At 50.0% G+C, this 26015-nt stretch overlaps 8 protein-coding genes across 8 annotated transcripts; 5 read left to right on the plus strand and 3 right to left on the minus strand.

Moving 5' to 3' along the window:
* Window positions 1-4: 4 nt before the first annotated feature.
* Window positions 5-4584, plus strand: V8C40DRAFT_276594 (uncharacterized protein; the record flags this gene model as incomplete). The annotated part of the gene is made up of 6 exons (XM_083220865.1): window positions 5-306; window positions 415-830; window positions 910-1581; window positions 2774-2875; window positions 2946-3308; window positions 3374-4584. The coding sequence occupies 6 exons, from the start codon at window positions 5-7 to the stop codon at window positions 4582-4584; spliced, it is 3066 nt and encodes a 1021-aa protein (XP_083070075.1).
* Window positions 4585-4767: 183 nt separating this feature from the next.
* V8C40DRAFT_281407 (ribosome biogenesis protein ERB1) lies at window positions 4768-7534 on the minus strand. Its single transcript, XM_083221603.1, has 2 exons — window positions 6793-7534; window positions 4768-6731 (listed from the first exon to the last, which is right to left on the minus strand). The coding sequence occupies exons 1-2, from the start codon at window positions 7453-7455 to the stop codon at window positions 5100-5102; spliced, it is 2295 nt and encodes a 764-aa protein (XP_083070076.1). The 5' UTR covers window positions 7456-7534; the 3' UTR covers window positions 4768-5099.
* A 592-nt stretch (window positions 7535-8126) lies between these two features.
* On the plus strand, window positions 8127-9090 carry V8C40DRAFT_252310 (GNAT family N-acetyltransferase). The gene has a single exon (XM_083217367.1). The coding sequence runs from the start codon at window positions 8392-8394 to the stop codon at window positions 8923-8925; it is 534 nt and encodes a 177-aa protein (XP_083070077.1). The 5' UTR covers window positions 8127-8391; the 3' UTR covers window positions 8926-9090.
* V8C40DRAFT_252311 (uncharacterized protein) lies at window positions 9005-9816 on the minus strand. Its single transcript, XM_083217368.1, has 3 exons — window positions 9449-9816; window positions 9303-9382; window positions 9005-9237 (listed from the first exon to the last, which is right to left on the minus strand). Exons 1-3 carry the CDS (start codon window positions 9567-9569, stop codon window positions 9214-9216), a joined length of 225 nt encoding a protein of 74 aa, XP_083070078.1. The 5' UTR covers window positions 9570-9816; the 3' UTR covers window positions 9005-9213.
* Window positions 9817-10271: 455 nt separating this feature from the next.
* Window positions 10272-13041, plus strand: V8C40DRAFT_252314 (Zn(II)2Cys6 transcription factor). Its single transcript, XM_083217369.1, has 4 exons — window positions 10272-11572; window positions 11658-12081; window positions 12157-12448; window positions 12535-13041. The coding sequence occupies exons 1-4, from the start codon at window positions 10369-10371 to the stop codon at window positions 12892-12894; spliced, it is 2280 nt and encodes a 759-aa protein (XP_083070079.1). The 5' UTR covers window positions 10272-10368; the 3' UTR covers window positions 12895-13041.
* Window positions 13042-13088: 47 nt separating this feature from the next.
* On the minus strand, window positions 13089-16346 carry V8C40DRAFT_281411 (uncharacterized protein; the record flags this gene model as incomplete). The annotated part of the gene is made up of 1 exon (XM_083221604.1): window positions 13089-16346. The coding sequence occupies one exon, from the start codon at window positions 16344-16346 to the stop codon at window positions 13089-13091; it is 3258 nt and encodes a 1085-aa protein (XP_083070080.1).
* Window positions 16347-17003: 657 nt separating this feature from the next.
* Window positions 17004-18811, plus strand: V8C40DRAFT_68122 (kinetochore complex Sim4 subunit Fta1-domain-containing protein). Its single transcript, XM_083223302.1, has one exon. It carries the CDS (start codon window positions 17134-17136, stop codon window positions 18412-18414), a length of 1281 nt encoding a protein of 426 aa, XP_083070081.1. The 5' UTR covers window positions 17004-17133; the 3' UTR covers window positions 18415-18811.
* A 2402-nt stretch (window positions 18812-21213) lies between these two features.
* Window positions 21214-22286, plus strand: V8C40DRAFT_68142 (uncharacterized protein). Its single transcript, XM_083223303.1, has 2 exons — window positions 21214-21599; window positions 21735-22286. The coding sequence occupies exons 1-2, from the start codon at window positions 21379-21381 to the stop codon at window positions 22186-22188; spliced, it is 675 nt and encodes a 224-aa protein (XP_083070082.1). The 5' UTR covers window positions 21214-21378; the 3' UTR covers window positions 22189-22286.
* The last annotated feature ends 3729 nt before the right edge of the window (window positions 22287-26015 follow it).

Consider the following 26015-nt stretch of genomic DNA (forward strand, 5'->3'; position numbering starts at 1 on the left):
CACCATGTCGACCCTCGAAGAGCTCGATGACCTCGACCGCCGGGAGAAGGAGGAGAAGAGAAGAGGAAACAATGGCAAGAAGGCCACCGTTACCGATGGAGACGACGAGATGAAGGATGCGGAGGAGAAGGAAGATATTCTCGATGACGAAATCCTCAGCCTGAGCACACAAGACATCCAGACCCGAAAGCGATTACTCGAAAACGACTCTCGGATCATGAAGAGCGAGCTTTCGAGGTTAACACATGAGAAGGCCGCCATGGGCGAGAAGATTAAGGAAAACATGGATAAGATCGCAAACAACAGGCAAGTCTTCTGAGCAACATGCAAAAATGGGGGAGCTGGCTGGCTGGTTTGCTTGTTTTGCCCACCAATCGATTTGTCATGTGGCTAACCCGTGATGGATGCGTGCAGGCAACTTCCTTATCTTGTAGGAAATGTTGTCGAGCTGCTAGACCTAGATCCCACTGCAGAATCTTCTGAGGAGGGAGCCAACATCGATCTCGATGCCACACGAGTGGGCAAGTCAGCCGTCATCAAGACCTCCACGAGACAGACCATCTTCCTGCCGTTGATCGGTCTTGTCGACTCGGATAAGCTCAAGCCTGGTGACCTGATTGGTGTAAACAAAGACTCATACCTCGTTTTGGACACACTGCCCGCCGAGTATGACAGCCGAGTCAAGGCTATGGAGGTTGACGAGAAGCCAACAGAACAGTACACCGATGTTGGAGGTCTAGACAAGCAGATTGAGGAGCTGGTGGAGGCTATTGTCTGGCCCATGAAGGAGGCAGAACGGTTCAAGAAGATTGGTATCAAGGCACCCAAAGGTACGACATGTCAAGGAAGTTTTTGTTTGCGATGCTACTTCTTTTTTAGCATGACACTAACTAACGCGAATCACGATAGGCGCTCTGATGTACGGTCCCCCCGGTACCGGAAAGACTCTAATGGCCCGAGCCTGCGCTGCTCAGACAGAGGCAACGTTTCTCAAGCTTGCAGGACCTCAGCTTGTGCAAATGTTCATTGGAGATGGTGCCAAGCTTGTTCGCGACTGTTTCGCCCTAGCAAAGGAGAAGGCTCCCGCAATCATCTTCATCGACGAGCTTGATGCTGTCGGCACCAAGCGATTCGACAGCGAGAAGAGCGGTGATCGAGAAGTCCAGCGAACCATGTTGGAGCTGCTTAACCAGCTTGATGGTTTCGCATCTGACGACCGCATCAAGGTTTTGGCCGCCACTAACCGAGTCGACGTGCTCGACCCTGCGCTGCTACGATCTGGCCGTCTGGACCGAAAGATTGAGTTCCCTCTGCCGAACGAGGAGGCCCGAGCACAGATTCTCAAGATTCACTCACGCAAGATGAAGGTTGACCCCGGAGTCAACTGGGGCGAACTGGCTCGAAGCACGGATGAGTTTGGTGGTGCCATGTTGAAGGCCGTCTGCGTTGAGGCCGGCATGATTGCCCTGCGATCAGGGAAGAACCAGATTGGCCACGAGCACTACGTTGACGCCATTGCCGAGGTGCAGGCTAAGAAGAAGGATGTAAGTTGTTCCCGTCGCAAGACAAGAGCTCCTGTTGGTATTTCATTGTTGCAGTTTTCTAATGTTTATGGCTTCAGACTGTCAACTTTTACGCATAATCTACTTTTCATACTTGCGGCAGAGAATCATGGGATGGTAAAGCATGTGCTGTGCTTGCACACAAGGATGCTCTGGGCGGCTGGCGTCTGACAAGGGCGTGGTAATTGGCATAGAGGGACAAAAAGTCAAAGCCTGGGAGGAAGCATGTGACGATATTCCTGGCGGAGGCATGTTGTTCTCAGTAGATTAGAGACAGGTGCCTCTTTAGCAAAGCGAATAGAGTATTGCGAAACCAATTGACGAGTGTCATTCATGTCTGATTCCTTGTGTTGCGTGCAGTATTGCGTATATGCTTAGTACTAATTCAGAGTGACCCCTTTGTAATGAGACGCCGGTACGGGGCCGGTTTGTAAACCACGACAGTGTTACATGGTGTTGAAACACATGCAATCTCATGTATAACATGATCTTTTAGCCCATCTCCCCTTACATAAAAGAGCCAACCATTAATATCCATGTTTTTTAACCTTAAACCAACCACTTCCAACCTGTTTGTGAATCCCCGTCCTTGTCCAGGGTAGCAGTTACACACACAGTGGCGGAGCTGATCCCGGACCGTTTTCTCCTTGTCGCTTCCGTCTTTGTTTCCCCACATTGCAGAGCAAGCTACCACTACGTCATTGTGATCGCGATACAAGTCAAGCTCTTGGACGCTAACTGGCCCGGATTATCTCGATCTCAACTTCGATCTTGCAAGCAGACAATTCAGGGAAAGCTTAGTGCGTGTCCATCATGTATCGGGTGCTGTTGGGTACGCGTTTGTGCAGCCACAATGAGCGCAATTGGCATGTACACACGTGGTGACGGTACCTGTGGTCGCCAAAAGCTTGTGAATGTGCCTTCGTGGAGCTTTGGTGTCATGGAAGTGACGTGATGGAAGTGTCTGGCATTACCTCATCTTTTGCTCTTACAGCTGGCAGAACCTTGAGATTCCACCATTCACCCTCTTATTAACGTCATTGTTCTTCAACTCGATCTTTTCTCTGTTTTCTTCTCTCTTCCTTCTTCCCTTTGAAACAACATACGATCACCACCTATAACCCCTTCAACCTTCGGAATATCAGCACCAGCAGAACGCGTGTGCAGTTGAGCTGCGAATATACTCATCACACATTGTGGACACCTCAAAGTTTCACTGGGTTGCATCATGTGGCGCCTTCGAGACGTCCTACTCGTGGGGCTCGCCGTGTCGGGCGCTGCAGCCAGCAACTGGTTCCCCGGTTCCAAGACAGGTAGGTTTTGTTATACGAACCGCGTTTGATGAATTTGCGTCTGACTTTAAGCTGACAATAGGGGACGCAGTCTACAACAAGTGGCACGAGACGGAGCTTGAGCGATGGCTGTCCGACCAGAACATCCCCTACCCGACTCCAGCTGACCGCAAGGATCTGGAGGATCTTGTTTCCAAGAACTGGAACGACTATGTTGTGGAGCCGTACAATAACTGGGATACCTCTCAGCTAAGCGCATATCTGCAAGCTAAAGGCAGTGATGCGGCCAAGGATGCTCAGAAGAACAAGGACAGCCTGATCTCCCAGGTCAAGGCCAACTGGTATGAAACTGAAGACTCTGCCAACTCTGCATGGACCAGTGTCAAGGACTGGATTCTCGATACCTGGACCGAGTCTCAGCTCAAGTCTTTCTGTGATAAGAATGGCATTCCAGGTATGCAATCACCAATGGCGGCCGAAAAAGTATGAATATGTGCTAACCTTGGCTTCAACTTGCAGTGCCTCAACCGCGTACTCGTGATACTTTGCTTCAGAAAGCCCGCGAGGGATATACAACTCTCGCAGAAAAGGCCGGTGAAACCGCTGCCTATCCTGGCGACTGGCTGTACTCTACCTGGTCCACGTCTGATCTCAAGGAGTGGCTTGACACTCACGGCTTCCCTGCCCCTCAGCCAACTAACCGAGACAAGCTGATTGCTTCGGTTCGCCGCAACTCTCGCCTTGCCTATCTGAGGGCCCAGAACGAGGCTGATAGTGCTGCCGCCAAGATTCAGGCTGCCTACACATACCTCACTGACACAATTATTGACGCCTGGGGCGAATCTCAGCTCAAGGAGTTTTGCGACAAGAATGGAATCCCTGTCCCCCAAGGCACCAAACTCAATGAACTTCGAGCCCTCGTTCGGAAGCACCGCGCTGATATTCTCGGTGATACTGTTGGTGCTAGCGCCAAGGCCTACTTTGGTGCTGCTACCTCCAACGCTCAGAATCAATATGCCAAGGCGACTGACAGCGCTTCGCTTGCCGCCCAGGATGCTTTCAACCAGGCTGTTAACAAGTGGTCGGATAGCCGGCTCAAGTCTTATCTTGATGCCCGCGGTATCCCTGTTCCCCAGGCCAGCAAGTCTGATGAGCTTCGAGCTCTTGTTCGAAAGCACGCACACAAAGCCTCCACTGGCTGGCAGGCGTGGAACTTTGATGACTACAGCTATGACAACCTGAAGAACTATCTCATCAATAACGGCAATGCCGCCGCAAAGGCCGCAGCCAAGAAGAAGGACGCCACCCGCGAGGACCTTGTTAGCGCTGCCCAATCTGCCTATTCATCTGCTTCAACTGCTGGCGGTGCTCAGTATGCCTCTGCTACTAGCTACCTTGCCTCTGTCACGGCTGCCGCTAAGCACAACGCCTTCGACACGTGGTCGGAGAGCGAGCTGAAATCCTATCTCGACAGCTACGGAGTCCCCGTTCCCCAGGGATCCAAGATTGACGAGCTCAGAGCCGAAGCCCGCAAGCAATCTACCTACTTTAGATATGGATCCTCTTCTCCCGGAGGCACTGTCTTTGCTAAGCTCGGAGAAACGGCCAGGGATACATGGAGATGGGTCGCCGATCAGCTGCACATTGGCAGTGAAGTCGCTAGAGAGGAGGCTGCCAAGGCTGAGGCTGAAGCCAAGAAGAAGGGCGAGAAGCTTCGAAAGGAATTGTAAAGCGTTCTAGAAACGCACGTTTACATTTGCTGGAGATGGAGGAAAGGAAAGGTGGGATGACCACAGGGAATGTGGTTCGTCAAGTGTACGATGTAGAGAGATAGCACGGAACTTGCTCTTTTCTTTTTTCCTTTTTTATGAATTAGGGGGAGGATAGGTTTGGCACAAAAGGCGGTTGAGGACCGCCAATGATGAATGGAATTCAGTTTGATGTTATGGTAATACGAATCGTTTACATTCCTTTAATGTTTTATGAGGATTCATTTTACGACTCCATTGTATGAAGAGATAGGATCAATCCTTCTCTACTTAGACGTGATGGAGATGATGTGACAGGGACATGCCGTATTACTTAGGTAGCTTGGCTCACTCTAGCACACAATACACACAGACATAACAAGCACAAGAAACCCTTTCGTTAGAAATGATAGCAAATCTACGCACTTTTATTACCGCATTGCAACCCAAACTATATAACAAACAATGATATTCTCCATTATTCCCTTTTCTCTCCTTTACGCCCATAGTCTGCACGTCATGTCGGCACCGGCACTGACAATCCAGGGGTGCTTTGGATGCCAGTCGACGTCCATGACACCCAGCTTCTTGTCGACCTTGTGGCCGCGGAGCATCTTGACGGGGACAATGGTGGCGTTCTCCATGAGGTCGCCGACGACCTTTCCGTGGAAGATTTGCAGGGAGCCGTCGTCGCTGGCGTCGGCGAAGAGGGGCAGGCCGCGGTGGAATTTGACGGCGCGGATGGCCTCCGGGTGGAAGCGCATGGTCTTGTAGGGGCGGTTGGACAGGTCGAGGTCGTGCCAGAGCAGGCGGCGGTCGTAGGAGCCGACGATGAGGTTGTCGCCGCCCGGGTGGATGTCCATGGAGGAGATCCAGCGGGCGCCCGGTTGGATGACTTTCACGAGCTCCTGGCGCTGCAGGTCGTAGCAGCGGATCATGCGCTGGGTGGCGACGAAGAAGTAGGGGCGCGACGGGTGGAACTGGGCCGTCTGGGCGAGGCCGGGGAGCTTGCGGAAGGGGACCTGGCTGAGGTGCTTGGAGAGCGTGTGGATGATGACGGAGCTGCGCTGGCCGGTGGGGGAGACGGTGCACAGGAAGTCGCCGCGGCGGTGCCAGTTGATGGTCTTGATGGCGGAGCGGACGGCGAACTTGAGGAGCACGCCCTTTGCGACGAGGGACGCGCTGGGGCGAGACCACTTGGCCGGAGGTTCCTTCTTGGCGCCGTCGGCGGTGGTTGCGGCAGCGGAGGAGCCGTTGGTTGCGTAGCCGAAGCCGGCGTCGAGGACATCGCGGCTGGCCTGCTCGGTGGCATCGCTGACGATGGGCGGGGCAATGAAGAAGAGGTCCTCGCCCGCGGCAGCAGCCAGGATGAAGGTGTCCTTGCTGGGCCGCCATCGCACCATGTTGACGGGCTCCGGCTCGTTGGCCGAGCTGAGCTGGGCGCTCCATTCCTGGTGGCCGTTGAGCGCCCAGATGCGGACGGTGCCGTCGTCGCTGCCGGAGGCGATCCACTCGCCGTCCGGGCTGAAGGCGACGGTGCGCACGCGGCTCGTGTGGCCCTTGAAGATGGTCTGGCACACGGTCGGGAACGGCCGCAGCTCCTCGGGGCGAGGCAGCTTGGGCAGCAGCGAGCTGGGGTCGATGTTGAGCCTGTTCTTGCGCACCCGCGGCGCGAGGTAGAGGTCGAGGCAGCGCTCGAACCGCTCCTTGACGAACTCGCCGTACGCGGGCACCTTGCGCAGGGCGTCAAACTTGCTGGGCAGGTACTCCTTCTCCCGCTCCTCCGGGTCGAGCTTCTCCCAGTTGTCCTTCTCCTCCGCGGTGGGCAGGTACTCGGGCGGAGGGTTGTAGCTGAGGTCGTAGCCCGGAGGCGCCAGCTTGGGCGCGGGGATGTGCATCACATGTCGTTCCTGGGGCTCCTCGTTGGCCCAGATGTCGTAGTACTTGTCCTCCTGCTCCGTCTCCGGCTCGGGCGGCCTGTAGGGCAGGATCTTGCCTTCCTTGATGGCGCGCACCAGCTTGGCTATCCTCTTGGCTTCGTGTTTTGAGGGGACGAATCGTCGCTTGGGTTCTGGGGCGGCGCTGAGGGGCATCTTCTCCTCGATGCTGGTGAAGTAGGGGATCATGTCCTGCGTGAGACTGTGTTAGCTGCCACTCATGCGAGCCTAGAGATGGATGAAAAAGACATACTGGGTAGGGATCGTAGTCGTCGCTGGGGACTTCGTTCATCTGCAGTTTCTTCAGAAGCTCCAGTTCCTCTTGGCTGAGGTTCAGCGGCTTGCCCGTCTCAGGGTCAGTCAAGCCAGTCCAGCCCTTTGGAAGCTCAATGCTGTCCAGCAGGGCATCGAGAGCCTCGCCAGTGGCGGGCCGCATGATTTTCTTGCCATTGATGTCGTATCCAATGTGCGGGTAGGAGTCGTAGAAGGAGAGCGGAATGTTGCCGATGGTGTTGACCGGGCCCTGGGCATCCGAGTCGTCGCTGTCGTAGACTGGATCTATCTCTGCGTACTCGTAGCGCACGCCTCCGTTGGCGTCCTTGACGACTCTGTAGTTGGGTTCATCGTCTGCCTCGCCGTCGACGTCTGGCTTGTTCTTGGAATTGGACTCGCCATTGATTCCCTCGCCCTCTTCGTCGCCGCTCCGCACATCATCCTCTTCATCCTCGTCCTCATCCTCGTCTTCGTCCTCGTCGAGTTCGGGCTCTTCGCCCTCTGACTGCGAATCCTCAACATCGTCGTCGTCGTCTTCGCTCTGCGACAAGATGCCCTCGAGCTCAGCGCCGTCGAATTCGTCGTCAGACTCGACAACCTCGGAAACTTCTTTCCGCTTCCGCGAGGGGAGTGAAGGACCCATTGGATCGGTATTATGTGGCTGTAGTGTTAGGCGAATGGAAATGCGCTTTCAGCGATATCACAGACACTCGCAGCAATAAGGTAGTGTAAGTTTTTTTTTTCTGTTGGCGATAAGATAGCTAACCCAAAGCGCGGAATTTTGCTGTTGGCGCGCCCCACTCTGCGGAACGGCCCCGCCGTGGTCTTGATCTCTCAGCATGAGTATTTCTGGAACTGCTACGGGGTGGTTCATCTTGAGGCTCATAATAAATGAAGAGAAATAAAATACAAATGAAACAAAGGACGTCAATCAAGTATTTTCCATGTAGGTCGCTTGTAATGTCATGAATAGTCTGGTCTAGTGGTCCACGAGTGCGTAGTCAAAACCCTCCGCATTCACTTACATGAGGCTTGCACCGAGTCCGAGCAGTGCATGTAATAGACTAAGAGATTCGCCCTGCCGATCTAAAAAATAAAGAGTAAACGAGAATAAACGAGATCGATTTTTTTAGCCTCCTGGAGTCTCGGAATCTCCATATTATGCGCCCCGGCTGTGGGTATCACGGAATACTAATCTCTCGGCTTGACTTTAGTTGTATCCGAGCCTCAGTCCGAATCACAATATGGATTCTCGGATACCAGCAATACCTATATAAATTTTCATCTTGGCAATGCAAAATGCCAGCGCTTCATGATGAATGAAACAAAGGTGGGATCGGAGTTCTGGTTTGAGAAGTAATATCCAGCTCGGTCTGAGTCACTCACCGTTGGCGCAGAAAGTAGTTCATTATATGCCTATTTGCGGCTAGCCAACCAAGCTACCCATGCACGAACATTGTACATACTCAGCTGTTGGTACACGGAGCTCATTGATGAATGGAACCTGGTACTGCAAACTCATTGAAGAAACCCATTCGACTTTTAAGCTTAAACAAACAAGTCGCATCGTGTTCACGCTATGGAAATACGACGAGCCACTAGACTTACAAAGGACGACGTTTCGGGCAGAGACTTCTCCTTTGAGATATCTGCCGAAGTGGCCAAACCCTACGAAGCCCTTGCCCTGGGCGAAAAGATTACCACGAATCCGATTGCCGTTACAAAAAAGGATTTCGGATTTGACGAGTCTGAGTTTGAGAATATCAAAGAGCCCGATAGTGTTCTCTTTGCCGTAGTAGAAGAGGAAAGAGTTTACGGATACGTACATGCAGCAAAGTCTTGGAACAACATGGTCGAGGTTCGCTTCATCGTGCTGGATGTGAGCATCCGAGGACACGGTTATGGTAGAAAGCTGCTGGATAAAGTGGTCGAGTGGGCTCGTCAGCTGGGAGTTGCTGGTATTCGGCTGGAATCACAATCAAACAACGTTGCCGCATGCTACTTCTACAGGCAATACGGATTCAAATTTGGAGGCTATGATGAGTACTTGTACAAAGGGATCACTCAGAATAAGGATGAGACAGCGTTTTTTTGGTATTACATGTTGAACTAAAGGAGAAAAAAAAAATAATGTATTGCGATCAATGATCAAGTATGAAAAGATAAAATGAAACAAAAGAACTTTTCTAAATCTCCCAAGGGTATCTATTCTAGCTATTTGGGTCAAAGGTTTCCACACAAGTGTAGTTATCCTCCTATTATATAGCAGAAGTGTGTAGGGCAATCGGGTCCATCTCCAAATCAAATCAAAGGCGCAACACTATCGTAAATCGTAATGAAACATTTGTAAAAGGATGAAAAAAGTCGTCTTTTGATGACTCTGAATCGCATTATGCTACACTTAGCGCATGGCATAGTGTTGAGCCTGTATAACGTGTTAAAAAGAATCCTGTAGAATGAGTAGCATGGGTAAATAAGTAGACTACTTACCAGAATTGTCCAGCTCTGCTCCTTCCTGCAAGCTTCCTGGGCTTCCTTCCAAGTCATTTTCTTTTCCTTGTTGGAGGGACCTATAGAAATACCGGTGTAAGTCTTGTTGCCATGGATTATCTAGGCATAGATATTGGGGTCTTTACCAGCTGCAGCTTGTTTTTCGGACATTGTATTTGACTCGCCGACCAAGGTCACTTCGGACGACATTGCTTCGGGCTTGGAAGCGACAGGAGTCGATTTCTTTGATGAGAGTCGGAGAGGCATGTTGTTTGGATGTGTGTTGTAGTCGTAAGGCTGGTAGATTCTTATGATTGTTGAGGGTGATTTATGAATTTTCTCGTGTTTTTGTAGCAGTTGAGACGTCGATTTATTCAAAAGAGAATTGTGTATGTATATTTATGTTGTCGATGTGGAGTCGATGTGTGAGATGTCGAAGAGGTGTTTCGGTAAAGTTCAGACTTTGAATAATGGTGAAAGCTTGTTCGATGGTTTAAATGTAAGCTTATGTTGCTAATTGCTGATGAGATCGAAATCACTAGAGGAGGAAGGCCTACGTCTATATATACATATATCTACGTGCCCAAGTAATTCCAGTCAGCTCCTCTAAGAAACCTTATTGAGCACCGGACTCCAGGGATTCTCACACGTGTGGATTTCTTCAAGCCACGCAAGCTCGGCTTGACCATCCCGACTCCTGAGTCATCCACCGTCCATCACAAAGCATATTTGATTTCTTACTCGAATCATCATAGCCCCCGGACTTGTCGTATAAGTCGACCGGAGGTCATCATAGGGCCATTATCTTCCCGATTGGCTCGGGGTGGCTATATTGATCCACTCATACGCCCTTGTTATGGCGCGTACTGGCTAAACTCGAAACTAGTGTTTCCGAGCTGACTGGTTTTCTCCAGCCGAGACCGAGCCCGAAGCCGGCTAGGAGATCCGACTTCTTGAATGACCTTTCATACTCGCGACTTTATTGCTTTTTTCAGCACAATCTCTCCCGAAAACGGATATTGTGCATTGAAAACTTCCCCCTCGATATATATAACCCCCGGGCTAAATGGCTGCGTTGTCAGCATCGCCTCCGATGTCACTCCGCAGACCCAATGGGCGTCCTGTGGCTTGTGACAACTGCAGATCCCGGAAAGTGGCTTGTGACCACCGACAACCTGTTTGTAAGCGATGCATTGACAGAGGGCAGGAAGCAGAGTGTGTCTATACCTCTTCAGTCCCTAGGAAGCGGCCGTTATCGAATCAGGCAACAACACGCGCTCCCGTGAACCAGCATGGAGCTCCGAGGACGGCCGGTCCGTCGCCGGGTCATCGGCTTGGGTCCGCCGAGGACGACCGAGCTCTTCGCCGTGCAGAGTTCCGGCGGCAAGCTCACATTGATATTCACGGTAGCAGCACAAAGGTGTCGTCATCACCCCTGGAAACTCATCATCGCGTCTATTCCATTGAGTCACCAGTTGATCCTAATGGACACCGTCACCAATCAATCAACCATGACTTCGCTCCTTCGGTGACGACGACTCCAGGGGGTCATCTGCCGTCGGATAGGGCATCTACACCTTTGGACCAGGCATCAGGGTACCTGGGCTTCACCAGCTATTCGTCAGTCTTTGAGGAGACCGAGAATAGTCTTTCCATGCTTCAGGGGTTCCACGCCTGGTTACCCCAGCCAACAAACACCAGGCTAAGACAGAACCCCGATCAGATTCCAAGGTACCTCTGCTCGCCTACAAAAGAGATGTGCCTTGTTGTGCTTAGGGGCATCCCATCACCAAATACTGGTCAATTTGAGATTATCAAGGACTCTCCATTCTTCCGAGATGGTTGGCTTAGGGTGACGGCACAACGTGTGCTCTCGGATATACACGAAAGGTTCGGTTCATATCTCGGAAATTGCCGCGTGGATTCACAACTAGAAGACATTGCCGTTTTCTTGAGCGATAACACCACCAAGCCATTCATAGAGGGTGAACCAGATCCTGAGAAATGGATCGGTCAATTTACGGGGCCCAACTTGAGGTGGGAGTCACTCGGGCTCATCTTTGGCTACGGTGAACTATCCTTTTCGTATATCAGCAGATCTCAGGAAGGATTTGACAACGCTTCAGCAAAAGAGGAATGGCTAGAGATATCTCGCGTCTGCCTCGGTCTTTGCATGGACTTGAGTAGGAGATTTGCGTCGGCGAACAGCCTGTTAGCTCAGCTTGCACAGCGGCGAAGCACGCTGGAATCCATCCACGCGGGAGATGCTAGTAAGTGGACTCCTTTATATTGCTGTTGTGATTTATGACTCCAAACCCTCCGATATACGGTGCAAGCAGGCAGCTGACAGAACAGGCTATTCCACATGGAGGAGCGGAGCAGAGTCGGTGGCTTTGGCAACATTCCTAGGTATGCATGCCGAGTCGAATTCTCCATCGTACGTGCCGTCATTGGCCTCTGAGTCTCGACGGCGCCTTTTCGCGCAGATGTTTGTCGGGGAAAAGCACGCAGTCTTGTTCACGGGTCGGCCACCCAGACTCTCTCATCGTTATGCGTTTACCCCCCTTCCCCTGGACTTGCGAGACGAAGATCTGCTCAAGGGGGGAGAGGCTCTCAGGGAGGCTGTGAAATCACTGGATGAGAACGGATGGAATACGAGCGGGAAGATGTATTCTGCTACTTTCACTCGAGCGAGATACATCATAGCGCTTATACAAGATGAGTTGGTTGAGATTGGAATAGGCAAAGCCAGACAGAAAGTTGCCGGCGCTCTTCTTCGGTAAGCACACACTCCCCCTCGGTACTCGCACTTCTATCCCGTCCAGCCCCGCTGACCTATATTCATGTTTTGCAGGGATCTCAAGGACCGGCACGTTGAGGCCGTGAAGGAATTTCCTGCGTCCTTAGCCTACAATCCCGCTGATTTTGCCGATCCCGATTCCAACGTGAATATGATCTTTGCGCGAATATTGCTGCAGTTAGAGCAGCTGCAAAACCTTTTCCTCATCGAAAGGATGCTATCGAAGCATGGGGAAGTCGACGAAGGTGGAATATTGCTCATTGCCTTTAAGCTTGTCTCGTTGACGTTGTTGTTTTGGACTCACAAGGACCGCTTTGCCCCTTTTAGGAATGACTTTGAGTGGCTGGTGAGACAAACAAGTTCCCCCTTTTCCACAACTCTTGTTTCCAAGCCTAGACATATTTTACTTACGCAGTTGTGTGGCGCTTCTAGGTTATGGCCTTTGCAACTCCCAGCGGTGGTATCCTTTGCATGGAGCTCCTCAACCCCACGTTCAAGGGAAGTCATCCGAAGAACCCCTCGATAACACGATCCAACATCATCCAGCATCTCAGCCTCCTCATCGGCTTTCTCGAGTGGATTGACCCGTCTAGGCCGAACAGCGATTTGTGTGCGACGGCCAGCGCCGTGATGAGGCGTGTGCTGGATCACGTTCTTAACGCGGCGAACGAGAACATGAGTTGGCGGCCGGAAGCGATGGAGGACATGCAGCTTGACCTTAGTCTTGAGCTTTTCGATACGTTTGATTGGATGAAACATGATGTGATGACGAGCCAAGTGATGGATAACTGAGAGTTTATTGTTGCTAACGTTGAGTTGTATGAACATGTTGAGATGAACATACCTACGCTTATCTATACTACTCACGGAAGACAATACCCTAATCAGATACAAACCTTCCGAACTATAACGAATAACTAAATGCACAGTAAATCAAACAAATATCCTTCATCCCTTCACGTACCACTGTTGAATAAAGTCAAAAGTCAACCCCCTCTCACAGAATCTCCTTCCCCAATCCATCGCATTCCCCTTGGCCGCTGCAGCATGCTCCCCCCGTGTGTTCGCGCAATAATAACGTTCTCACCCTTTGGCAGCACATCATGGGGCCACCTACCGTTCAGTCTGACAAATCTCATGTGACTCCCCCCGCTGAGATCCTCTTTATATCCCAATGCCATCATCGCAAGCTTGAGTTGAGCGTAGGAAACGGCTGCATTTGCGCTGCCGTGAATGTTATAGACTGCTTCTAGCGTGGCCCAGTTGCGTTTCTTTATAATGCCTTTGGGCTGGCCGTCGGGAGCGTTTGGGGTTGGCTGGATAGAAATGCTGGCTAGAGCATCGGCCAGAAGGTCTACCAGAGCGGGCGGGATCTGGAATTGTTCGAGAGCAGAGTGAAGTGACGTCGCCCATCGCGGATTGAACCTGCACATCTCTGCCATGGTATCTCTGTTCACCAGTAACGCTTCGTTGAAGGCATCTCTTTGTTGTTGGCGCTCCTTCTCACGAGCCGCAACGTTGCGATAGCTTAAGGGCTGACTCACGAGCTGGACTTTGGCTCCCTTGCCTGAAGTCTTCTCATCCAGGTTGATAGGCGTCTTTTTCACGCTAAAAACGTAATCGGATCCAGATACGCCCATTGCCTTTTCGAGTCTGGAAATTGCTTCTTGATTGGCCTTGAAGTCCTCCCCTTCGTCGTTCTGGGGGTATATAAACTTACAGAGCAGCGAGGCTCCGAACCTCTTCAGATCGCCTTTGGCATGTCCCATCGAGATTAATTCATCCTTGAAGCCCTGCAGTTCATCGAAGAAGAGAAAGAGCCTTTTCAAGCGCTTCACGGGCATCTTCTTTTCAAAGTCAAAGTCGTCAAAATCCAGAAAGTTGATGGAAATATCTTTGCATCCTAAGTCATAATACTCTCGGCGGACGCCCTCCCTCACGGCTGCGCCACCGACTTTATCCATGGCAGGCCACAAACACTCCAGGTGGTCGGCAAGAGAGGATAGAAGGTTGAGATTGTCGATTGTGTCGTCCATCAAGTCTGTGAAGATGTGTTTCGTGCTGTCCGGATCGTGGGCCCGGGACATTGCTTGGAGATAGCCTGCCGCCTCGGTGATTCCGCAGTTTGTGCAGTTCAAAGCGTCAGATAGGAAGTTGTCCATGCTGTTGAAGAAGAACATTCGAAGAATCTCATCTGCTGAGTATTCGTCAATGAGGAGCCATTGATTCCTGAATTTCGGCCAACAGAGCAGACTCCGCGCTCTATAGTGCTTCTTATCTATGGTATTTTGGCGGCTTTGAGTTCCCTCATTGGGTGGATCGACAGTAGCCACTTCAAAACCTGTGTGATCACCAGCATGAATACCTTTCTTGCGGAACTCGTTGATGAAAAAGACGGCATCATACCGCAGTAAAACAACTAGAGACAGGTATTGTTCTGCCAGTACGGCGTGATCACGTTCCGCCTTGTCAGAGAGAAAAATCGGAGGCCGCTGGAGCATCTTGGTTCCGTCTGTATCAGACTCGTCTTCTTTGCCGTAGTCTTTGAACGATTTTCTCATCGTGACTTGGAATTCCTGAATGCGGATGTAGATGGAGTGCCACATGTAGAATTCGAAGATGGATCGTCTTAGCACGCCCCTGATGAGATCAAAATAAAGAACATGTCGGTAATCCTCCTCCACGTATTTCTTAATGTATATGGAAGCAGGGCCACGTTCATTGACCTTTGTCTCGTCCCCCTGTATTTCGATATTTGCCCAATGGTGTTCTTTGAGTGTATGAATACAGTCAAAGAAATACCCTGGGTCGCTGAAGAGCGACTGGATATGTTTGTCAGCGACTTCCATCTTAAATTCGAGATCTTGCAAGTATCTTGGGGAGATTTGTATCGGTGGGGGGAGGAAAGCCTGCTGCTTAGTAAAATCGAACCAATTGGCCAAAGCCCTCTGTTTGGTTACTTCGATTGAGGCTATTGAACTGCGAAATATGCGTTCTTGCTCTCCTGGCGGTTTGGGCGTCGTGATGGGGAGCTTTGCCTCGCGGCAGATGAACCCGAGGAGGTGCCTAAGGTAGTGATAATTAGCTCGCTGGCTTTGGAGCATGATCCATGCTTCAGATGCTCCAAATAACTGGCCTTGATGCCAAAGACGATCATATTCTTCCTCGCTCTCGCCCGAAATTTCAGGATTCGGACGACTAGCCCACCCTTTCCACAATTTTGGACGATATCCCCTTTCAGAACCAGATCCGGAGACGTCGAAGCTGACCATACGGTTTGGGATCAAGGGGCCTGTCAGATGATTAGTTCGTCTGCCAATGAAGGTCATATCGTTGTCCATTTTTGCAAACACAGACGGATGTAGCCGGCCTCGATAGTAGATGAAAGAAAGTAGACAATCAGGATCCTGCAACTCGCACGAGGCTATGTGAGGGGCCAAGAACAAGATCCGTTGTTTCTTATAAAACTCGCGTGACTCCTCATCATTGCATTGAACGCCCAGGCACTCACATTCGCACCGCTTAGGCTCCTCTTCATGTGGTTGGTCGTTGAAAAAGTTGTAACGATGGGAATAATGGGCAACATAGTGATTTCGGCCATCTTCCGGACGATGTATATACCCCATCAAGAAGTATTCGCACATGAAGGAAAAGGGGAGCCTTCGAGTCTTCTCATGCTCAGGGTAGTTAGGGACGTCAATCTCAAAATCGGATTCGATAGAGTCAGACTTCATAAACATCTTGATGTCGTCGGCACAGTCGTTGAATGTCTTGACGGTGCGTTTCCAACTTTGTTGTATGCCAGCATACAATATGTTTGTATCTCGGGTCTCTTGTTTCTCTATACCTAGAGAGAAGCGGAGGATCCGGTCGTGGATGGCATCCTCATGGTTTCTGACCAAAGACTGGATTTCTTTCCAATTCTTGTATATGTCAGCAGTCATTGCATTCATGGACTTTTCGTAGTCTTGGAGCCGTGGAACTGAGCCTCCTGGAGGCCATCGTGTACATATACCCCAACCCCAAAGGACCATGACATCTTTTGTGAACTCTCGAGGTCCATCGGGCTCCTCTTCCATTTCACGGGCAAGCTCCTCTTCTATTGTCCTCATGTCATGCTTCGAACGCATAGAGGCTGGGAAGAAGACTGGATCGGCAAGCCGGAGGTTTTTTCCCAAGTAAATATCGTGGGCCTCAGACCGATAATTTGGGGGAGGTTCTTCTGGAGGAAGTTCAGCGGCCATGATGAAGTTGGTTAGACGAGTTGTATAGTGGTGAGATGTGGTATTTGGCGACAAGCTGTGATTTGGTTTATGGATAGTATGATGAACAATAGAGCGGTAAGGAGACAGATATATATACTTATATTCTTACAAAGAAGGAGCAATGCTGGGCCGGTGAACGAAATACAGCATCATTGCGGTTAATGCCTGTCTCGGAGTTGTTCGTGTACACCGAGGTAAGTGGTCATTAACCAGCACCGAACAGTTTTGGAGGCCAAAGTGAATCAAGCAATGTAGTCGTGAGATTAGGCTGTTGGATATTTTTATATCACTTTTGCATTCACTTTCTCTTCTGGCTGAGAGTGTTCATTCTGACGGGTCAGTGAGACGTAAGGCAATGATGATGCGGTCCCAGAGTCGAGATGATGAGTTGCCGAGAAGATGCGCATTTCTGAGGGGAATTTGAAAGAGTTACTGGATTGAAATAAAAAGAGTATTTCATACGAAAATGACATTGAAAAAAAAAGGAATGCTGAAACAGTGCGAGAAGAATCGGAGTAGAAGAGCAAGTGCTCAATCTCAATCTTGCGTCGACGAGAGGTGCCATGTGATTAGTCATCACCTCTCACTCACCCTTGGTTCAATCTTGCTCCAGTGAATGAAATGCACTGCCCTTTACTCAACTCACATTGAACCGTCTTTTCTCATATGAATGGCCGAGCAACGCGTTGAATAATGACGAACCGCCCCTAAGAATAGCCTCTACCTGATATTGAACCATTCTGCCTACACAAACGCGCTTCCCAACATGGCGCGCCAAAAGGCTCAAACTGCTGGGCCCGCTGCTGCTCAACAACAAACTGCATCTGAGCGAGCCCAGGACAGCGATTCTGTTCAAATTCAAGTCCCGCAGTTCTTCAACACGACTTTTTCGACTCACCGCGTGTCTCCGCTCTATATCGGCACTCAGAAGCTCGACCAGGCTCGCCTTGACCGACTTGCTCACCGGCTCCGTGACACGCTGGTCGGCGATGTGGTTCGCGGGGTTCAAATTGGGCTCGAGGCCACGGACACGCCAATGGGCCAGGTTGGACCGCTCAAGGCCGTGACTTTTCGTTGGTTTCAGGCAACCGATGTTCTGGGTGACAAAAGTTCCGACAGCTGGGGTGAGCTGTCAGATGAGCAGGCCAAGGGACTCTGGATCGAGCTGCGGCATGAGAATGCTGCCTATGTCGCACTGTTGCTGCCTGGATTCTCACAAAAACAAAAGGCTATCACCACTCCAGCTGCCTCAATGTGGAGCATGGACATAGACCAGCCTGAGATTGGTGAGGCTGGCAGCAGCCAGTTCCTTCGCCTGCCTCTGCTGCTCCTTCGAATGCCTCAGCCGCTCAAGGCAGTCATCGGAGAATGGCTGTCAACAACGTTCGACTGCCGTGTCACTAAACTGAACTTGGGCACTCGAACCTTGGTCGGCGTACTAGAAGGCTGGATTCAGGAAACTGGACTGCCCCGAGCAGAGTCCGATCTTGTGTTAACTCTAGCGTTCAATGCGCCGGTAACAGACAAAGGCCGAGAAGCTGTCCTTCCTTTAAGCGGGGATCTAGGCAACGACGACGATGAGGATGACGAGGCATCTGCTCCTGGACTACGGAGTATGGAAATATGCATCTCGGCATCAGATCTGCGTCGCTTCCTACGAGCTGGGAAGACGTTGCTGAAATCTAAGAGGACAGGTTCTAAAACATCTGCGAATACACCATCATGGGAACATGACGACCGAGAACGGCGCAGGCTCGCCGGTCCGCACATGGACGACGGGTGGGGGTGGCTAAAGAATAAAGAAGGACAATCGTACCCTCTGATGGAAGCTTTGGCGAATCATTTAGATCATCACATGGCGCTGAATCTGTTCCATCCAGGTGTTCGCATCACTCAGGTCTCATGCGGGGGCTTTGTCCTCTCGCAGTCTCGGATCAAAATTGTAAAATCTGGCGATGTAACTGATGACCTCTCCAGAGCAGCCTGGATGTTTGTTACATTGCTGGGAGACAGGGTTCAGAGCGATGGGATTTCTTTGGTGACTTGATCATCACGACTGAGAAATGCAGGCTGATCTGTCTGCATCGCCCGTATTCACCATCGAGTCGCATGAGAGCTTTGAGGCTCAACATTCTTTACCCGGAGCATATGCAGATTGCTGTTGGTCATCTGAAGAGCTACGTGGCTAAACTACATTTGTAGTCCAGGCAACGATGCCTGTAATCTGCCATAAGCGTGCCTAGAGCTAAGGAAGCTCAAGCATTGTTGAGACCGTGTCGAGCGGATCTACATACAAACACCGTATGAGTGGGTCGCTTCAGTCGGAATCTGGTCCATCTCTTGCGACATGACCGGAAATGATAGAGCAGCACAATACTGCCGTTTGAGAGATAGGAATTCGGTCGTTGTGTTCTCTAATCTCGTCGAACTTGCGATACCTTTCTAAAGCTCGCAATGGTGTTGCTGGAAAAATGGCAACTTGGATGCCGGCTTGGCAAGGCAAATAGGAGAAATAGGTTTAGTGCTGAATCCTGGCTGGGGGAAACTTGGAACCGTTGAAACAAACAAACCCCATGCCTAGCGAGTCATCAATAGGGGAAGCAAGACGATAATACTGACATGTATAAATCAAGTTTTGGTACATAAGCAACACTTGTTATCTATTCTCTTTCGGAGTTGGTCCGTAACATGCCTGTAACTGTTCATCCATATGTTAGGCCGAATTCCGTGGTCCAGGATTGCAGGCATCGAAAATTCTCCAGAATGGAACCGTCAGATGCAGCGACGGTTCATGGTGTGTTACATTTAACGCTAAAACGCCGCTCCTAATTAATGACTTGTCAGATAGATTTAGGGCAGGCAGTAGTGCTGTTGCTAGCATTAGTCCAGTAGTTTTTCCGAATCTGAAGGAAGAGACGTGAATAGAAGAAGAGAGAAGAAAAGGGGAGTGGAAACATGAGGCTCTTCTGAGCTTCAACGTCTTCTGCTTCCCCTGGGTGGTGGTGGCATATACGAGAATAAGGAACCGCGGCTAAACGCCAAAGCACCCAGCAGGAGGATGGACTTATTAGCCGTGATGCTGAGGCAAACTGTAGTCATACAGGAGATGAATGGTCAACTGCAGCTGCCACCATCTAATTCTCTAGTACCCATGATGCTAATCTCACGATGCACTTGTGGTGTTTTGATTTTTGCAAAATTTCCTGCATGAAATTGCCAAGAAATCGAGACCAAGCCAAGACGCCAAGGCGGGAGGCCAAGCCTCTACTGCTGAATCCGCGGATCCCGTTGGCTCCAGCCTCGCTGCCAAGACCCCAGATTCAGAGCTCAGGAACGGCCCAGCGATCACACCTGCTCGATCCAGGGTTCAGGACTTTTGCCGCTTCATCTCCTCAGGCATCGCTTTTGCTTCTTCTTTCACACTCTCTCTTATTTGGAATACACATGTGAACAACTAGAACCCGCGGCGGAATCGTTGCCACCACCGACAGCCGTAGATCCGCGTTATCTCCATCATCTGGCTTTCCCCCAGTGCCGTCCATGGAGTGCAACTGAGGGCCGCATCGAGGCAGACTTCAACGGAAATGCGGCATCACAGCATCGTCTGATAGGCTCATCCCCTCGGCCTACCCTCCCCCAAAACCGCCAGGGCTGTGAGAAATCGCACAGTACTAAAGCACCCGTATGGTACAGGCGCAAGGCCAACCGACTCGAATTGCCTGGTACGGTACGCAGCACGGAGTACGGAGTACAGGCTGTCTAATCTCCACTGCTTCGTATTAGGTATTACTGCACTATCATCTACTCGGTGCATCGGTACCACATCGGCGTGTTTCTGTTGAGTTCTTTTATCCTCTCTCCCTCTCCTCGCAGCCGCAGACAAATTGCAAGTCGAGATGAGGAGTTACACAAGCATCTCGCATCCTTGCACGGAGCAGATCGAGATATGCTCGAGCCGTGGGTTGAACAAGATGGAGCACAGGGAGTGAACGCCCCAAGAAAGGAGAGCGACAGAAAGGGCAACAAACGCCAGGGTCTTAGTCGTGACACACACTCTTGGGCCAGAGTGGCTGCATTCTTTGGGCTAGGTGGCATGGATTACAGTTGGCGCCAGGCCAACTCCGCATGTCCAGTAGCTGCCTCACCTCACCTCTCGCCGGATGACGGAACCGAAGGCCGTAATCGCCTTGAAGACCGTTAACCGACTGAATCATGACCGCCAACTAACGAGCCACTAACAACCGGAGCCAGTGTTTAATAATACTAGTCACGAGCCTCGAAGCAGATCCATCATGGAGGAAAATCCTCTGTGCGGAGTGCACTTAGCATCTCATTTCTCGACAGCGTCGGATTTGATGATCCAAGCTCCGACGCAGAGACGCGCCACGAAGCCGATGCCGCCATGGTCGTCACCACGCCTCGCGCCTATTCGCTGCCTTGGCTGACATTGTACCCTCCTGAGGCGTCTTAATGAATACAACCACAGGTACAGTAATAACGATAGGGACAAGACCCGGAATTCCAAGTTCTAGCAGCCCTAAACTCATGTTATGCACCAATACCATTGTGTCGACCCGACCCACCCCGGCATTGCTGCAGCCGGCTACACGGCTCGGCCCAACACTTGGACCCTTGCTCAGAAAGCTTCCTGAGGAAGAAATAGTAATTTCACGGTGCTAGTTGGTGGACTGTCAAGTACAAGATGATCTGCTGTCAACGACTAGACTAAAAGCCAAGCGAGCCCCGATTAGCCTGCCATCCATTCTCACCCTTCCTCTCTGTGGCTCGGAAATCATGCTGCTATTCCGATATAAATGAACTGGGTCCGCTGCCGTACGAACTAGTTGGACGTTTGGACCAAAGTGTCGCAGGACTCGCGTTATACTTGATCATCGCCACCTCTCCTTTTGCCCGCCATCAACGACAAGCCGAGACCAAGTAGCCTAACAAAGCGCACCCCGTATTGATATCAAGTCGCAAGCGAAACCAGGATTGCTTCACTTACATCGCCATGAAAGTTCTTGTTTTTGGGGCGACTGGCAATGCCGGCAAGGAAATCGTCAATCATTGCTTTGCCGATGAGCGCATCACCAAGGTTGTCATCTTCACGAGGAAAGCGGTCCCGATAGATATCGAAAGCCACCCCAAAGCCGAGGTCGTCATGCATCAAGATTTTTCACAATATCCTGAGGATATGATGCGCAGACTGGAGGGCGCCGAAGTGTGCTTATGGTGAGGAATTTCCGAACATGGAGAAATACACCTGCAACTATCAACATCGCATACAAATGCTTCAGCTTGATCTTGTGTGCTAGGGCGTCTACTTTATTATTTGCTCGCCTCCTTTTACTAATACCAAAACCTTAGGGCTATTGGAGGGAGAATCAACCAGTTCAACAACGACAAAGAATTGTGCCGCAAAGTGAGCGTAGAGTTCACACTAGCGGCGGCAAATGCGATGCTGAAGTACCTGGCCGACAAAGTCCCCCCGGGCAAGAAATTCCGATTTGTCTTTTGCAGCGGCAAATACTCGGAATGGAACCAGAAGAGGCCCCTTTTGTTCATGGCAGACTCTCGTCGCATCAAAGGAGAAGTTGAGAAAGGCTTGTGCGAGCTTGCTGATGCAAACGCCGACAAGTTTGAGACATGGATCCTGCGACCTTCCGGCTTCATCGAACCCAACGCACCGCTTTCCAAAAGGCTTGTCGGTAACCTCTACGGCGCCATCACGACTACTCAAGTTGGCAAAACTATGGTCAAGGTGGCCTGTGAAGGTTGGAAGGACAGGATTATTGAGAACGACGCGCTTCTCAAGATGTAATTTGGCATTGATGCCTCTTTGTTTTCCTTTTTTCTTTTTAGAAAGAGATTTTCTTTCAGTTGGACAGAAACAGCATATGCTTTCAGATACCCATTTGTCATGAGAGAGGGATTTTGAGTACCGGATTATCAACAAAGATTTTCTTTGGAGTGATGAATTAGAGCCGGGGGCGCTCAATGGACATACGGACTGGAGTTATTCGAATAGGTCGGGAATTGGGTCAGCGTCGGGACATATTGTGTAACTACTGTCCAATTTGAGGTGGTCTGGGTGTTCTATTTTGAAGACTTCACATCTGGCCTTGCGCCGATCTAATCGTTGGATCATTATATAATACATTACTTCGTATAATCGCCAAGATATGGAATTCGCCAGCTACTAATAGTATGTAATAATTTGACACAGCTATCTCAGGGCTGCGTGTCACTATCCATTGAGAACAGTCGAAAAACTTCAGTGTCATATTATATAGGTTTGGGATTATACATGGGCTCTCCACGGATAGATGTATAATGATTTACTCATGTATGTGGTAGATTCATGGACTGGACAAAGTTTGAACCATTGAAGAAGTCTTTGTTAGATTTGTAGGATAGGTATTGGCAGTAACTAAGGGATTACAACGGCATGGCTTCAGCCTGTGTACTAAGATAAAATGATCGAATAATGACCTGCTATATTACGAGCTGCAATATTGATGTCTATCTTGCATTGGAACTCTCTTTTCTAAACGCCACAACTGCCTGCTGGCTTTTTGAGCAAGGAGAGGGCCCAGCCATATAGTCATCACGCTACGATTAGATATCCTCGCCCGCTGTTACAGCATCGATCATTGCCAATGACGGCATTCACAAAATGTTTCCAACGGCTTCACTGGTAGGCGAGACCATCGAGACCACAGTTCTTCACTTTGTCAATCCAAGCAGCCTAGACTGTTCTCCTCAGCGCCGAATTCTGCGGCTTTGTAGTGTTGGGAGTGAACACCCCTGTCTGCTCAATTCAAGTTGTGGTTCGTTCGACTTGTCCACTCTTCATCCCCTTGTAATATTGCATGAAAAATACTAGCAAAAAGTACAACCCCCCGCCCCTCTCCCCCTCCAATGTGTGTCATCACGTCGTCAGACCAAAGATAGGTAGAATTGGCAAAACCGAGTATCGAAATGATGTACTAGGGGATGATATATAAATGTCGACAATTAGTGAGTGGAAATACCGAAACGCCGCGATGCCAGAAGAGTCCTTGGACGTGGCCAGAGCCTTGAACATTTCGACTCATAATCGTCTGTCTGGCTTCTTACGATGCTTTACATTGCTACACTCATAGTCATTCACTTCACCGCTCATGTCGTCAATGTTCTCATCCGAGCACTTCGGCAACGTTGTATATATTCATGCCAAGGGGAGATGAAAGCCACTGACCTACGACTTAGTCTGAATACTATACTGCCTTTTGTACCGAGATGAAATGATGAGATTCGCATGCAAGATCTCTGTTTAAGATCTCGGGTAGAACTCGCTCCCTTTAAAAGGTCTTTGTTACTCCGTCCTTTCGTGCTGGATATCTCTCTTTTCGCTTTCTAGTTCAAAATGCTCGCTTGAACACGCGTTACATTTACAGCTAGGTGTAATGGGCATAGACGTACGAAATGAGAACAGTGAGCGCAATTGGAAGGCGCCATTCCACGAGATAATTTGTATATGCTTAGGCCTCGGTCCTCGCCTATAAGATGTATGGTCGAAATTGTGTTGCAGATTGTAGAGTACAACAAGGCAATACTGCTTCCTTGATAGTCGAGATTTCTTGATCTTTCTCGGAGCTGACGATTTAGGTACCAACACATTACGGGATATGCGGCCCAATCATCACACCCCAAGCCTCTCGTGCAGGATAACACTGTTTGAAAGTGGTGTCGGAAATAGAGAATCCTTCGTATAAATTGTCGGCTGGAGAAGAGCCGAGGGTTTCGGCTCTAAATCTCCACATACCTTTCGTTTTCATGTAAGTCTGCCCAACCAATTGAAGAGACTACATGGACCGTATCTCATAACTTGCCTGCACTCAACATTGCAGCGCCATGTGTATGAGTTGGTGTAGGCCTACTACGCAAAAGGAGTGTCAGAAGTTGGGATTGAAGCCATTTCTTGAAGAGGGCCAACTGTAATAAGGTCCAAGATGCATCAGCAGTCTATAATCTGGATGGGGGCCATCAGCTTACAGCTCAACGATTGGAGTACTCGAAAATCCAACTTTCATGAGAGTCTCTCCTGAGCCCTAAATACAAAGAGATACTCACGCATATATATAGTAACCATATTGTTTAATAACCTTGTCCAGGTCTTTAGTATGTAATTTTCCATTTTTTCGTGTCCCATCTTGCCAGTTACCCTACAAAGAGGATATCGTCGTCTATTCTTACTTGAACATGGATCTTAATTATGGCCTCCCCACCTCAAATCCTTTATTCGGCAGTAGGGTAACATTCCTTGTATATTCAGTGCTTACAACTACTGGGATCATAATGTATGCGCCGTATCGTGACGACGGAATATCCTCTGGACAAACTGATTCGCGAATGATCCTCGGTTATGTATTCTTATTGCTTTACCTTGGTAACAAGGTTACATTTACTCATAGTTCGGTTGTCAGATCACCCTTGAACCATAATCCTAAGCCTACATATCATAGATCCTTGGTCAGACGATTCCACGCGGCTGCCAACCTGCCTGGATGGTTCATTCACAGATGAGAAGTTGAGTTCTCGCTTGTGCGCATTGTATGATGTAAGTGTGAATGGTCGATAGTGTGCCAAAAGACTTGTCTGGCACTTGGCTTAGGATATCACTTGTGATGTGATATAGCATTTAGGTATCGGAGATGAGTTGTGATACTTTGTATTTGGTGGCCGAGTATTGAGTGCCTCGCGTTTACTAACTGTATATGTATCTAGGTCTAACTGTATTGATGACGGATCACTTGCATCCGGAAACAAGCATGGGGGCTGGAGTTTATACTACATTCCATTCTTTCACGAATGAACCAAGTACCGCAAGGAGCATACTATGAACCTTGACGAGTTCCCCCAAACAGAACGAAATGCCGGATCGACCAGCATCGTATAGCATACGGCGCATGCATAATCGAAGGATGCGAGAACGAGCATCTGCGAAGTCTCAGGTATGACGCTTATAAAGCCGTTTTCTGACCCCAAATCTGTCTGCTCTACTCTAATCATGCACGGGGGCCCTTATTCTTAGCTCCCCCCCTGGATGCTGCGCGTGCCTAGGATTGCGCGCCTAAGTTCTTCATTTGGACAAAGCCTTGTCTAAGCAAACATCCCCAGCCTAAGACAAAATATCGCAAAGAAGAACAAATCCGGAAGCTCAGTTGCTTCCCAACTGCCCACAACGGATCATTCGTAGTGAGATTATGGGGCCAGCCTGCATCGCCCTACTGGCTCCCACCGGGCAATTAGAGCTTGTTCACAGCCAATTGACGGAGGCCAAGCCGGTTGGTCGGCTAGCAGGTCAACTCGTCTGTGGTTTTAGTGGCAAATCATCAAGATATTTCCGCATCCGTGGGTATACGGTAAGGATGGTCGGTAGGGAAGTGATTCGTTCAGGGGGAAGCTGACCCAAATTCCTTCAGCCTTTCTCTACTCTCTAGCACCGCAACGGACCGCTCTGATGAATTGCCAATTATGGGGTGTGATGCGTGCAGTGTAAACCGTCCATGGTTGGCTGGCGACTTTAGTAAACCGTATGATCGTCGGCTGCGTATATCGTATCTGCCGCCCGTAGCCCATTATCATCTCATCTCACATCTAGAA

This window comes from Trichoderma camerunense (genome assembly GCF_050948025.1).
Source record: "Trichoderma camerunense strain CBS 138272 chromosome Unknown V8C40scaffold_16, whole genome shotgun sequence".
Lineage (NCBI taxonomy): Eukaryota > Fungi > Ascomycota > Sordariomycetes > Hypocreales > Hypocreaceae > Trichoderma > Trichoderma camerunense.

Excerpts from the sequence above, each read along its gene's own strand:
- V8C40DRAFT_281407 (XM_083221603.1), bottom strand. The coding sequence starts at position 7,455 with ATGGGTCCTTCACTCCCCTCGCGGAAGCGGAAAGAAGTTTCCGAGGTT. Across the intron at positions 6,732-6,792 it reads ACGACTACGATCCCTACCCA|GACATGATCCCCTACTTCAC; the intron begins GTATGTCTTTTT and ends AGTCTCACGCAG.
- V8C40DRAFT_252310 (XM_083217367.1), top strand. The coding sequence starts at position 8,392 with ATGGAAATACGACGAGCCACTAGACTTACAAAGGACGACGTTTCGGGC.
- V8C40DRAFT_252311 (XM_083217368.1), bottom strand. The coding sequence starts at position 9,569 with ATGCCTCTCCGACTCTCATCAAAGAAATCGACTCCTGTCGCTTCCAAG. Across the intron at positions 9,383-9,448 it reads CGAAAAACAAGCTGCAGCTG|GTCCCTCCAACAAGGAAAAG; the intron begins GTAAAGACCCCA and ends GTATTTCTATAG. Across the intron at positions 9,238-9,302 it reads AGCAGAGCTGGACAATTCTG|GCTCAACACTATGCCATGCG; the intron begins GTAAGTAGTCTA and ends CACGTTATACAG.
- V8C40DRAFT_252314 (XM_083217369.1), top strand. The coding sequence starts at position 10,369 with ATGGCTGCGTTGTCAGCATCGCCTCCGATGTCACTCCGCAGACCCAAT. Across the intron at positions 11,573-11,657 it reads CATCCACGCGGGAGATGCTA|GCTATTCCACATGGAGGAGC; the intron begins GTAAGTGGACTC and ends CTGACAGAACAG. Across the intron at positions 12,449-12,534 it reads GGAATGACTTTGAGTGGCTG|GTTATGGCCTTTGCAACTCC; the intron begins GTGAGACAAACA and ends TGGCGCTTCTAG.
- V8C40DRAFT_68122 (XM_083223302.1), top strand. The coding sequence starts at position 17,134 with ATGGCGCGCCAAAAGGCTCAAACTGCTGGGCCCGCTGCTGCTCAACAA.
- V8C40DRAFT_68142 (XM_083223303.1), top strand. The coding sequence starts at position 21,379 with ATGAAAGTTCTTGTTTTTGGGGCGACTGGCAATGCCGGCAAGGAAATC. Across the intron at positions 21,600-21,734 it reads GGCGCCGAAGTGTGCTTATG|GGCTATTGGAGGGAGAATCA; the intron begins GTGAGGAATTTC and ends CCAAAACCTTAG.